This window comes from Choloepus didactylus, chromosome 15, assembly GCF_015220235.1.
Source record: "Choloepus didactylus isolate mChoDid1 chromosome 15, mChoDid1.pri, whole genome shotgun sequence".
NCBI lineage: Eukaryota > Metazoa > Chordata > Mammalia > Pilosa > Megalonychidae > Choloepus > Choloepus didactylus.
This window is the reverse complement of record NC_051321.1, coordinates 11,894,008-11,907,703: the sequence shown is the minus strand read 5'-3', so window position 1 is coordinate 11,907,703 and position 13,696 is coordinate 11,894,008. Positions and strand designations below refer to the sequence as shown.

General features: G+C 47.1%; 1 protein-coding gene across 12 annotated transcripts in view; it reads right to left on the bottom strand.

Moving 5' to 3' along the window:
• FGFR2 (fibroblast growth factor receptor 2) overlaps window positions 1-13,696 on the bottom strand; it is a 100,101-nt gene that overhangs the window by 6,431 nt on the left and 79,974 nt on the right. For all 12 annotated transcript variants that reach the window (XM_037805430.1, XM_037805434.1, XM_037805428.1 and 9 more), the window contains 5 exons: window positions 12,811-12,932; window positions 9,762-9,872; window positions 8,166-8,356; window positions 1,889-2,011; window positions 1,267-1,337 (listed from right to left, as the gene is read on the bottom strand). In XM_037805430.1, the coding sequence (XP_037661358.1) occupies window positions 1,267-1,337; window positions 1,889-2,011; window positions 8,166-8,356; window positions 9,762-9,872; window positions 12,811-12,932 (618 nt within the window). The remainder of the gene's footprint in view (window positions 1-1,266; window positions 1,338-1,888; window positions 2,012-8,165; window positions 8,357-9,761; window positions 9,873-12,810; window positions 12,933-13,696) is intronic.

Here is a 13,696-nt window from a genome sequence, read left to right as displayed (position 1 = left end):
GTCCAATTCTTCCATTCCCCAATGTGCCAGACCCAAGGGCTGTGATCTGCCAGTGCGGCCACTGACAGAGTTAAGACCAGCCCCCTAATTCTAGGTGACTACGGCTGCCCTCTTCAGCGATGGAGCCTCCAAGGCACAAAGGTTTTGTGGACAAAGCTCACAAAGAGAGTTGGCTCAGTGCTGGGACTGGGGTGGAGGTGTCCTGTGCCCCCAGGAGGACAAGTCTGATACAAAAGAAACAGAAAATGTCTCATGGGACAAAATTTATACCAAGGTTGGATTTTTTGAGTCTAGTACAGGAGATTCACACTCTAGGATCATCAGCAGAAAATCCTGGATTTACCTCTAGAAACTCACCCTTATTTATTCTATTCTGGTGAGCAGAAGTGAAACTGTCCCCCACTTTCTGCAGAGCAAGAGAAGCGGCACAACCCAAGCAGGAACAGCCACTATGCCTCAGTTTCTCCACTGCAAAATTAGAATCCTAATGCCTTCCTTTCTAGGCTTTTTGAGAGGACTGAGATGATAGGGAATCAATGCTTGCCTCAGAAATGCTCCCGCTCCAAATAAAAAATGGCTCAACTGTGTTGTTTTTTTAACTTTGTATTTTGGAATAATTACAGGCTCAAAGAAAGTTGCAAAACTAGAGCAGTACCATGCATCTTTACCTAGGCTCCCCCAGTGACAACATCTTTCAACTGAATTTCCAAATCTAAAATCCCAAAACATCAGTTGGAGCCTGACCCTAAAAGTATTTTTAAGTATTTCATAATAGAAATATTATATAATTTCTATAATGTTATCAAGGATGCTACGGATGAATACAACAAACAGGCCCCAGAGGAGTCATCTAAGCTGTCCAGATTTCACCCAATTTTGCCCTTATTTAAGGACAAAGTTAGGATAGAGGGAAATAAAGCAAATCACTAACAAGTAGGAAAAGTCTCAGGATTGCTTCTTTAAGAGAGTGAAGAACATGCCAAGAGCTTGGCAAATTAAACTGGGGCTTTGTAGTGCACATTCGTGAATCAGTTCAAGGAGGAGCTTCCACTCTGGCAGGTGGAGGTGAGCTCTGAAAAGTCAGGCCAGTTAGTAACAGCCTTGGAGACCAGCCTGCCCCCAAAACCATCCTTTCTAGGGCTGACTCCTACCTTCCACGAAACTAGGAAATGCAGCAGGCACCAAAGAATGAAGAAAGGTGAAGAACTGGGCAGTATTTTTGCAGTTCCACCCCATGAAGAAACCAGAGAAAAGAGCGTCACTTACACATCACTCTGATGCGTGTACACTCTGTCAAAAAGGGCTTCCGGAGCCATCCACTTGACCGGAAGTCGCCCCTGCCAACGCGAAAGAAGACACAGAAACCAACGTATTAAAAACGAGTTTACTTAAAGAAGGCTCAACAGGGCTGTGCGGTGTTTATTTCAGTGTTTAGTTAAGCCTTTTATTGGTCCTACTTTAGAAAAAGCTCTGACGAGGACTCTATATAATGTGTCAGATGCACAGATTTGGACCCGTTAGTGAAATGCTATGTCCTTGCTTCCTCGTTATCATTTATTTCCCCAGCACACAGGCTCACCCTGACCAACTTCCAGGCAAAATTAATGACCAAGTAAGTCCCAAGCTCTCAGTCTTTGCTATGAAAGCCCTCAAGGAACAAACACATGAAAATCACAGAGGCTGCTGATACCATCTGTGATTTACTACAAGTACCCTAAGCTCAGCTTCAATTTGCTTATTGAGAAGCTTGTCAAGAGTCAAGCAAACAAGAATAAAGTGGAGAGGCAGATACCTTTTTGGTCCTTTCTAGCTCTAAAAATCTATGATCTTTCATTCTGGAACATTCTGCACCCCCTTTACCCCCCCATATCTTTGTCCGAAGACTTACATTTGTGGTCTTTTTGTAATAGTCTATATTGTTGATATCTCTGGCCAGTCCAAAGTCTGCTATTTTCATCACATTGTTTTCTGTTACCAAAACGTTTCTAGCTGCTAAGTCCCGGTGAATACACTGAAATCAAGAAAGAGGAAAAAAGAACTCATTACAAAACGCTTCATGAATAAAGAGGAAATACACTAAATTTCTTAGAATACAGACAGAAAAACAACTTAAGTCAGAAAGTGGTATTTACTTTCTAATAAAAATAAATAAATAAAAACCCAAGGCCATTTCAAAGGGCAAAGGCAGACAAAAATCACCACACACCCTTTTACTAGCAGAGCTGCCCAACAACACTGGCATCTCCTTCAGCTGCATGCAAGATCTGTGTTAGATCACCCTGGAATCTTTGATCTCAGCTCTTGCTCTCCTCCATGGATAAGCTTTTCAGAAAAGTTGGTTAAACTCAACCATTACGTCCTCTTTACTTCCTACTGGCTCCTCCAACATTCCCACCTGTTTCCCACCCCTGCCTCTCCTGAAGCGTATGAAGGGCCGACCCCCTCACTGTCAGACCCCAGTGGCCTCTTCTAAATTCTAATAATTTTCCCTTTCTGCAGCTTTGGACATGGTTGATTTCTGTGCTCGTTTCTAAAAACTGTCCCTCTGCTGAGTCCACTCTCTTCCTCCCTCCCCACCCTCTTAGTCTTTCGCTGGCTCCTCTCCTTCTCCCTTAAAATAGAGGAATTGCCCCCTTAATTTTCTGTATTTCCATATATTTCCATGGTTTCGACTCTCAGATACATTCACAAGACCTGCAAACTCACACTCTCTTTTCCGATTGGCTCTGGGACATTTCCACATCGATGTCCCCTTGGCACCTCAAATTCCAGGTTTCTACTCCCCCAGTTCTCCTCCTCTTCATCTCTGTTGATTACAGAGGTATGCAACGGGAATTCTCTACACACGGCTCCCCTGTCCTGTTGATTTCGGCTTCAAAATGCCACTCTTCGATTTGTCCTCCCTGTTCCCATCCCCACTGCTAACTCCGTAACTCCAGATTCTCATCCTCCCACAGTGGCTTCCACCCCTGCCTCACCGGCCTCCAAGCTTCCAAACTCAGCCCCGTTTCATCTTCCACACTTCCCACAAACTGGATTTTTGAAAGTACTGATCGTGTGTTTCCTTTCCTGGCTTTTATCAAGGCTAACGCATGTCCACTCCACAGCGAGTTTATTGCCATCCTCAGCCCACTTCCAGCATGACCCCTGACCCACACAAAGGGCTCAATGTCGGCCCACTCTGACCCCAGCAGGGGTCGCTGCTGAACTCACCACAGGGCAGCCGATTGGTGGCTCTGGCTCTTACTCTATGGTCTTATAAAGGTTCAGTTCCTTTAACTGCTCTTCTCCCTTTCTACAAATAATATGCATTTGTAAATGGTTGGAAGTGTTTTAGTTGCACTGTCAATACACCAAGATTTCGTCATGATAGGATGACAATGGTCAATAGGTCCAAAATCATCACCTCCTACTTCTAAAAGAGGTAAGGGACAAAGGCGCAGACACATCACCATCAAACACTTTTAATGGGTTATGTGCAAAGGTTAACTCACACACGAGGGAGAGCTTTTCAATCCATTCGACAAGGCTGAAATGGGGCTGAGTCTAAATGGGCACACCACAAAAGGAGCAAGCCAACCTCAGAAGTATAAAAGAGGAATTCTTTCTTTCCAGCCCTCCCCCAACTATCCCTTCTTTCCATCCGCTGCCACGCTCCCCCTCCCCTGCCCCGAAAGGCTAAGATTAGAAATGGGAAAGCAGGAAAGCTGCACAAGGATGCCCGTCTCCGGCCAGACTGGAAGCGGGAAATGTGAGAACTCCCAGAAGCCGGCCTGTTCCCCGAGATCTGGCCGGGGCTGGAGCTGTGTTCCTGGTTTTGGAGGCCTCTTCCAGTTGAGCTTCCAAGCCCTGGGCCAAACGTTCCCTGTGGTGTACTCCCTGCAGACACGAGCTCTGTGCGTTTGGCAAGCTGTGTGGTCAGAAGAATCTGGCTTCCCACACTCCGACCACACATCAGCTCGGGCGGAGACTGTGCGACATCTCCCCTCAACTACCTTCTCCCCAAGAGCCAGGATCTAGCACAGACATCCCCCAGCCCCGGGTGCTAGGAAACCCCAAAGCCACCTCCTGGGCTGGACAAGAAGAAACTTGGAACCAGTATCCAAAGAAAGAAAAGAATTAAAGCCAAGCCAACTTCCCATCATCTGCAGAAATCAGAGTTGTTCTCCAGCAGAGAGAACCGACCCTCTTCCATAATTGGGGCCCCTGGGACTGTTTGGTGTTCTATTTTTCTACTAGGGGAAGGTCATTGAGTTGTTAAGAGAAGGAAAATGAACAGTTGTATCACCAGTTGTGCTGGGTGCCTTTGCTTGGCTGAAGGCATTTAGTTCCCATGACAACCTGCAGAGACCAGATATTATTATACCCATTTTACAGGTGGGGAAGCTAGGGCTTGCCATAAAAACCTGCTTGGGTCTAACACCTTAGAGGTGTAACTGGACTTGGGGACATCACGGTGTTCTTTTACTTGCCTGTCTCCCCAACAAGCCCGAGAGCTGCTTGAAAACCTGTATGCTCATCTCTAAACTCGCAGCACTCAGTTCAGAGCCTGACTCAGAAAATGTTGACTGAGCTGAATTCATCATCTCACTGCATCAGTAACTAGCCCGAGATCCCACTCAAAAGTTGCTTTTCCTCTTTCCCTCCTGGAAGCAGGTCCTCAATCGCTCTCCACTTTGAGGGTCTGGGTGTGGGGAGGCCAGTACAGTGATTCAGACAGCCCTGGGCTCCTGTCTTTCCTCTCCCCTCCTAACAGTCCTCGGAATCCTCATCCACAAAATCGGGGCTCTAATCACACCTCTGAGTCGTTCTGAGCCATGTAAGATCCTGGGTCAATCGCTAGTCCCCGTGCTGGCACGAGGCACCCTGACAGCGGCAGGGATGAGCACTAGAGCTACTGCCATTCTCTGCCACTCTGTCCTTCTAAAGGGACTCGCTTGCCCCATCTTGCAAAGTTCTCCTGACTCTTAGTTCTCTTTCCATCACACCGAGCTGCCCCCTAAAGTGGCAGGATCGTCGAGTCCTCAGGCCAGGGTGCAACGGTGAGCTCAGCCTGGCCTCCACGTGCTTGCAGCAGGTAGGGTGCACATCGCTCTCCCCTTGTTCTGTGCATCAGTATCGTAATATAACCTAATGTACAGTCCACATTCAACTTCCGTCATTCCATAAATGACATCTAAGAGAGTCATCCTCTCCAAACCCCCCACTCCCATCCAGGATCACGCATTACATAGTTGTGTCTTTTTCGTCTCTAATTTGAAATGACCTCCTGACCATCTTTTGTCCTTCATGACACTGACATTTTGAAACAGCACCTTGTCAAATGCCCCACACTGTGCACAGAACGGCACCCAGCTGACCTCCCCTCCTTCTGCAGCTCCCTTTTAGGCCCCTGTGAGCTGCATTCCGGGTTGCTCCTGCCTCTCCAGCTGTCTCCACTGTCATGACCTGCTATTTTGGCCAATCTCTAGATTTCAGCATTGTCTCAGGTTTAACTCCAAGCTTCTGTTCTCTCTCTTCTTGGTCTCTCCCCAGAGGCCCTCTTCCACTCTCAGGGCTGTAGATGACACCTGCATTTGCTGCCTCCCAACTGTCTAACTCTAGCCCAGACTAAGCTTCAGCCTGCAGCTCCAACACCCCTTGAATCTCTCAGACATGTTCAAAATGAGCTCTTCGTTTCCCACCAAAATCTGCTTCTCCGCGGATTGGTCTTCCTCACCGGTGGGAACTGCACCATCATCCAATTTCTCAAGCTGGGAATCCAGGAGTCATCCCTGATCTCCATTCCTCTCTCCCCCATGTCTAACCAATCCCTTAACATTCCTAATACATCTCTGATTGATCTGCTTCTCCCCAAGTGTTCTGACACAATCACCCTAGCCTAGCTCAGCATCACCTTTCATGTGGGCTCGATTACTTCCAATCCACATGCAAGCAGCTGTAAGAAAGGTCTTGCAGAAGCGGAAACCCAAGCACATTACTCATCCCCTCACCCCCACCCTGGATTAGATTGTATCCTGGTGGCTCCCCCTGGCCCTGACGGCCAAGTCCAGATTCCCTGGCTGGGTAGTTACAGGCCTGCACGAGCAGCCCCCGCCCCACCTCCAGTCACCTCTCTCTCCCCCTCTCTCCACGCCCCTCCTTAGAGTCTGCACATGCCGGCCCCTCTTTCGGGAACATTCACCCCCTTCAGCTTCCCTGACCACCCCTGACACTTCCCCCTTTGTTTCCTCCACAGCCCCTTTCTCAAGTGTTTCACATACGTATTTTCTGTTTCACGATTGCCATCCATCTCTCTTACTATCATCCCACAGTTCCTGCTCCAAATGTCAAGGACTCCACTCATTCAGTCCAGCTCCTCGGAGGGCCCAACCCCAGGCCCGAGGCGCAGCGGTGCTCGAGGAGGACGTGTCCGTGAATGGAGGGCACGGCCAGGCCAGCCCTCCCAGAGGTTTTGTGTCAGTAGCAGTGCCCTGCTGGGTGCAGAAAGTTCTTCCCCACCTCCCACCCAGGGAGGGATGGAGCGTCCAGGGTCAGAGGCTCTAAACAGGCAGCCTGCAAACAGACTGCCCTCCTCACGTTTATTTAGGGATATTTCTAAGCTACAGAGGAGATGAAACAGTGCAATGGAAATCCATGCTTGCCAGATTTGCTTTTTATGCTTCCTTTCTTTCTTTCTTCCACTTTCTACACCCACCCTCCCACACTCTTTAAGGCCAAAACCTTTGAAAGTAAGTTATGGATGTCACTGATACTTCAACTGTAACACAGTATCATTATCCTCACCACCACCCCCAATTATCATCAGTACAGTAATATAATCTAATTACAGTCCATATTCAACTTCCATCATTCCATAAATGACATCTACGAAAATCATCCTCCCCCAAAACCCCCACTCCCATCCAGGATCACATATTACATTTAGTTATTGTGTCTTTTTAGTCTCTAATCTGGAACAATCTCTTGACCATCTTTTGTCCTTCATGACACTGACATTTTGAAATAGTACCTTGTCAAATGCCCCACACTGTGAATCTGTCTGATTCTTTCCTTGTATCAAAGATTTTCTGGATTAGCTAAACCCGTCTGTATCTACACACAATCACGGAACACAAAACTGTTTTTAGTTAGTTTCCCAAATTTAGGAGATTTTAATAAGAATCTAGAAAAATCTTAAACTCTGTACCCTCCTGGGGAAAAACAAAACAGAAAATGTGTTAACTCTGGGCCCACAGACAGCAGGGGCTGGGGCACGGCTGCCCCTCGAGTCCCCACACTCCGCCTGGTCCAGCGGGGGCTGCCTGGCACGGCCCCAGGGGGAACCCGAGCGTGTGACACTGCCCCAGATCCAGGGAGCCCAGGTGAGGGAGGGGCCACACCCACCTCTCCAGGGACCTGAGGGATCCTGGATGCAGCCTCCACCTGGACTGCAGGTAGAAGCAGACCTTACCTCTGCCCAGCGAGGTAGTCCTGCACCACCCCCACCCCAAAAGTGGGGCTAAGGGAGGGTCCCTTGGATCACCCTAAACACCCCAGAGGGCATCTGGGCACCTGTCTAACTGCTTTCAGAATAACTTGAATGTTTAAAGTTCCACGGCCATTGGAATGCTTGGAATGCAAGCGATGCACCTCAGCGGACCAAACCAACTTCTAACCTTAGAAGGTGACCCCGCAGAAGGAGACAGAGCCAGCTCGAGCATCCAAGACACAACGCTGTGAAAATTTCCCTCATCCTAGAATAGTTCCCGCCATTTCAAACTCAGAACCCCAAACAAACATCCAAAGCCTATGTCCAAAAACTCAATAAACACAAATCAAAGGAAGCCAAGAAATCATCAGAACCAACGGAAAGGCCCCCTAAACCAGTCCTGCCCCACATGGGGAGAGTTGAGGCTGAGGAGAGTCAGGCCCAGCACCGTGCTCAGAAGAGTCACCTTGTCTGCTCATCTCTGCAGTTCTCGCTATAAGTTTATGAGGCTGTTTTGGCTTTTAAAGTGTTCATTGAACCCTAACGTGAATAACGCAATAAATATTTCCCAGGCTGTCCGAGACATGCAAGGGCTTGAGCAAGCAAATGAGCACAGCCAAACTGCCTGTTTTTCCTTCAGACGCTTTTTGCTGGATTGCACCCAACCAAGTGGAAGGGGAAGGACTCGACTCACTTTTTGGGAAGCCAAGTACTCCATGCCCCTGGCCAGCTGGTAGGTGCACGACACCAGGTCCTTGAAGGTCATCTGCTCCTCGGGGACACGGTTGATGTCGTAGGAGTACTCCATCCCGGGCGGCCTCCGGGCCCGCAGGTATTCTCGGAGATTGCCTTTGGAGGCATACTCGACGATGACGTAGAGTGGCCCTGCAGGTGGAGAAGACACACCTCAGGCCCTGCACCCAGGACGGGCGTCGGGCGGCTCTGCCAGCGCTTCTCAGTTATTATCGAACAACGCTGCTTTTTAAAAATTTTAACATTCGGAAAGGCACACACATTTCTAATGAAAATGATAAACAAAATCATCATCAATAATTCGTCAAGACAGCCTCAGCTCTTTAAGAAATAGAAAATACTGTTGCAGTTTCCCTTCAGCTTTCTCTCACTTGCGCCCTCCTCAAAGCAACCGGTACCATAAATTTGATCCCTTCAGCATATTCTTCTGGTTCATTTTAAATATTTTTACATACATGTGTATCAATATACAATATATTATTTTTAATCGCATAAATGAATAATAAAGACAGAGATGTGCAACATGTCCCCCCATACGTTATCTTCATGGAGCCAAATTAGGTTGATGAAAATAACTCTAGAACATTCCTTGTAAGAGCTATATATAATCCATTCCATAAACACACCACTCTTTAGTTATCCATTCCCCTACTTGCTGGAGCCATAACAAACAGTGCACAATAAACATTCCTGGTACGTGTTTCCTGATACATGCATGTACGGATATCCCCATGGTACAGGCCAGGGTTGGCAAACTACAGCCCGCAGACAAATCTGGCCACTGCCTGTTTCTGTAAATACACCCTATTGGAACACATCCAGACCCATTCACTTACGCATCGTCTGTGGCTGCGTCCTCGCTACAATGGCAAATATGAGTATTTGCAACAAGACTGCTGAGGCCCACAAACCCCCAAACACTTACTGCCCGGCCCTTTCCAGAAGATGTTTGCCAGCTCCTTGCATAGACCTCAAAGAGAAACTGCTAAGTCAAAGACTGGCATTTTCATTACTGTCAACACGTTTCTCAAAATGCCCGTAAGCTTTCAATGAGGGAAGGTGGGGAGTCTCTCTCCCCTAAGGAAGAGAATGCACTCCTTCACGCCAGCTTCTCTTCTCTTATGCAACTCGTGGACGCATGGCCATCTTTTGCCCATAGCGAGAGGCGGATTCCACTAGCCTCATTTTTAGCAAAGACCTTCTCAACCAAAACATGGGATCTTACTTGTAGAAATCTCTCTTGGAACTTACAAAGTACAAGAACAAGTCTGGAGGTGGCCTTTTCCAACACACACACCAGGTTATGACCTGGACATGGCAGGATCCCAACAGCCGCCTCTGGATCCAGTCGTACCCCAGGTACGGTCACAGAGCCCCCTTTGTGTTCATGGCTGGAAACATCTTCCTCAGGGCACTCTAAAAGGAACTTGCACTCAAGATGCCCCGGAAGCAGGTGGCAAAGCCTAATTGTTTCTAAAATGATTCTAACATTAAACGGTGGAGTATGTAGATGAAAGCACTTCCCCCTCCTACTCACCATCCTGTGTACAGGCCCCAAGAAGATTGATGATGTTTTTGTGTTTTCCGATCATCTTCATCATCTCCATCTCTGACACCAGATCAGAAAGGTCTTTCTCTGTGGCATCATCTACAAACACCAGGTAATCACAGGTCAGTCAGTTTCCTCTAACTCCTCTGCCAGGTCACTATAGTTTCCAAAAACTTGGTTGAAATGCTGTGGAATTGAATTTTAGAAGCAGGAAAGATGTTCCTAGTTATTTTTCTGACCTTCTTCATTTTACTAGTAAGGGGAGAAAGACCCAGACAGGAAACTACTATGTACGATGTCACACAGCGAATTTTGGTTCAGTGGGGTCCAGAGTCAGGCCTGGAACATGGGCCTCTGGTGCTAAGGCCAGTCCTTTTCCAGCAACCTCACAGGGGTGACAGTGTTGTCCTCTATCATAAAATAATCCTGTCCCCTGGCTTGTCTAAGGTCCCTCAGGAAACCACATCACACTGTGGAATGCCTGAAACCACCACGAGGATATCCAGAGAAGAGAGCAAGGGTGGAGGGGAGAGAGCATCTCAGTCACTACAGAGCATCTCCAGACCGAGGGTGCCTAACCCAAGGCCCAGGAGCCTCGGACAATTCACAGATGGGGAGGGGTGACACCCCCATGACTGTCCACAAAATTGTGTGTTCATGTGCATTTCTAGGTGGTGAAAATCCACGGCTTCCACTGGCTTCTCAAACAAGGCTGTGGTTCCCAACCTAAAAACAGTTTTATAAACCTCTGCTCTATAATTTCAAGAAAGAGTGGTTCAGGTCCTACATACACGGGCTCAAAGTGAGCTTTTAATAAGTGGCAAGATTCTTCTCCTTTGAGCTGAATCAATATGGAAAATCTGGGCTTACTAAAAAAATGAAATAGGGATACGGATAGGAACCAGGTTGCAAAAAGCATTTTAGCATCACACAAAATAAGAGAAACACAAGTGCCTAAAGGAGGAACCTTCCTCTGTGTGTGCAAAATATACCCTGATACACCTAGAGGAGTGAACATCCTGCCACATGGAGGGAGATGCACCTACACGCACACTCCCGGGATGTACTCCTCTCTAGGCTGCAACGAAGGGCACGCCACAAGGCTCTGGGGCCAGTGTCTTTCTACATCCTAGAGGGGAAGGCTGGCCTTCGCATGGTGGGGGGAAACAGAACCCCCAGAACCTCCTCTCTGCTATATATCAAGGTAACTCGGGGGCCCCTAAACAAAATCAGAAGTTCTGCCAACACAGATGTGACGCCCAGGCCTTCTCACACCCTGGTGTGTAGCCAGGGGCTCTGTGGCTGGCTGGTTCTGCTTAATGAAACTATGAGGGGCACCTGCCCCATCGGTAAGGGAACACAGGAAGGCCCAGGCTGCACAGGGCAGGGACCAGGAGGCTGCCTCCATCAGAGAGATGCATCTGCTCCTAGGCATCAAGTCCCAAGGTCAGGAATACCTCAAAACATCCTAGCTTTCCTTGAAAACTGTTACAGATCAAGAGCTGGAAAATTAATTTCTTGACCATCTCCAGCCTGCTACTTCCCCTTCGGAGGCACATGATGATTTTTCCCATGAGGACCCACGAAGGAAGGGAAAACATCTAACTCCCAACGTGTCAGGCACCCCACATCCCCAGGACAGCCTCTCTGTTAGGTGCCAGGAAGGGTGGGGAAAAAGCCTGCTTGGGGCTGCCATCTCCTTTCCTGTAATCCCTACCATAGCATTTATAATGTGAGTGTGCCCTGTAACTCATCTCATACAAGAATACAAGAATACGCAGGAGGACTAAGATCATGGTTAAAAGTTTTTCAAGTTCCTTGGATGTGGACATGAAGCAGGGTTGAAGGTTAACACAGACATATTTACATCTCGAGGTGACAGTTTACATGTCCCAGAAGGTTTTGCATCAGCACTGATCCTATTACTTCCTTTTTAGCTTTCTAAGTGGCTCTCCCAGACCAGTGTCGCATCTGCTGTGCTGGTTGGGAGCTGTTATGTACCCCAGAAGAGGCCCTGTTCTTTTAATCCATTCCTGTGGGGGCAGACTGCTGTGAGTGGGACCTTTTGGTTAGGTTGTTTGAACTGAGATGTGACCCACTCCATTCAAGGTGGGTCTTAATCCTTTCACTGGAGTCCTTTATGAGAGGGTAAAAAACAGAAAAAGCCCAGAGAGCTTAGAGAGAAAAAGCCCTGGAGAAGCAATCAAGGACCCAAAGAAAGAAGCTGAGAAAGCCACTGAAGCCAGAAGCTGAAAGCAACGCAACCCGGTAGAGAAGGACCAGCAGATACCAGCCATGTGCCTTCCCATGTGACAGAGGTGTCCCAGATGCCGGCAACCTTTCTTCAGCAAAGTATCCTCCTGTTGATGCTTTAATTTGGACATTTTCACAGCTTTAGAATTGCACCTTGTAAGCTAAATAACTCTCCATTGTTAAGAACCAGTGCATTTCTGGTGTATTGCATTCTGGCAGTTTTAGCAAACCGAAACATCTGCTTTGTTCCTTTAGCAAAAGTGAAGACACGGCCTCCACTCCGCTGAGACTTCCAAATGCCAACTTACCAATTTAGAGAATTAAATGAAGGTCTGGGTCCTGAATCCAACATGGGAGCACAAACGGAATGAAAAGTCATGGTCATTTTTGAGGGGATGAAAATGTTTGGAACTAGACAGAGGTGGTTATCACACAACACTGTCAATGTACCAAATGCCATTGAATTATTCACTTCTAAATGGTTAATTTTATGTTATGTCAATTTCTCCTCAATTAAAGGAAACAGAACATGGTCATTCACAAGGCGCTGAAGAATCACACAACCTAGGAAGTGACCACTTTCTAACAAAAGTGAATTTTCTCTTTTAAAAGTACATTCAGCTCAAGATAAAGTCTGTCCAGGACACTGATTGGTACTGAAAACTTCTCAAGCCCTGGGTAACTAGGGGCTCCAGACGTCCCGCCATGATTGAATTCAGACGCCACAAAAGGCACATTTTTGCTGAGAAACCCCCACTCCTTCCCCCACCTCCTCCCCACTCACCTTTCAGCATCTTCACAGCCACCGTGACTGCTTCCTTGGGCTTATCCTTGTCGATTCCCACTGCTTCAGCCATGACCACTTGCCCAAAGCAACCTTCCCCCAGGGGTTTGCCCAGCGTCAGCCTAAATGTGTAAACAGGGGATTAACACAAGGCATCTGGTGAAGGGGTGTGGCGAGTGAAACGCCAGAACTAAATATAAAAACCTGTCAGCAGCTTGCTAAAGCATGGAGCATTTATCACATGGAACTAGTGAGACTTAAGGCGCACACACGTTTTGATTATTTTCTTAGTGACGTTTTAGAGAATGTCAATTACTGGTGGAACAGTGATTATATTTGACATTTGTATTCTCGATTTATTTTCTTCATGGTATCCTTGCTAGCAAGGTGGTGGTTGGCTTTTTAAGGGCCAACGATGAGGAGTTTTTGGATCTTGAGCCAATTAAATATTTGGAATTTAGAATGTCTCAAAAGAAAAAAGTTAAAAGCTTTTTTAAAGCTTTTTGTCCCTGCAAAGGGATGGCTTTAAAATCGCTATTATTTAAATAGCGGATCTACGGTCACGTTCCTTGCCAAGATACATGACAAGAATCTTAAACACATTTGCAAGGAATCGCTAATTTTTCACTAAAGGAAAAAGAAAATGCTAGAAAATGGGAAGTAATATTTTTCTGACACAACAGTTCAAAAATCCTTATGACCACCCAAAATTAATAATGGAGGAAATCCAAACTGTACACAACAAACTCAATTGCCAAGCTTGGAAACTCTATGTACGTCACAGTAATAGCCATATATTGTCCTTAGGCATTCCAGAAAACCAATGGAATGAAGAAGTCTTTGGAATACTTATGAATGTGGTTTTGTAACTTAGGCATGATGCAGC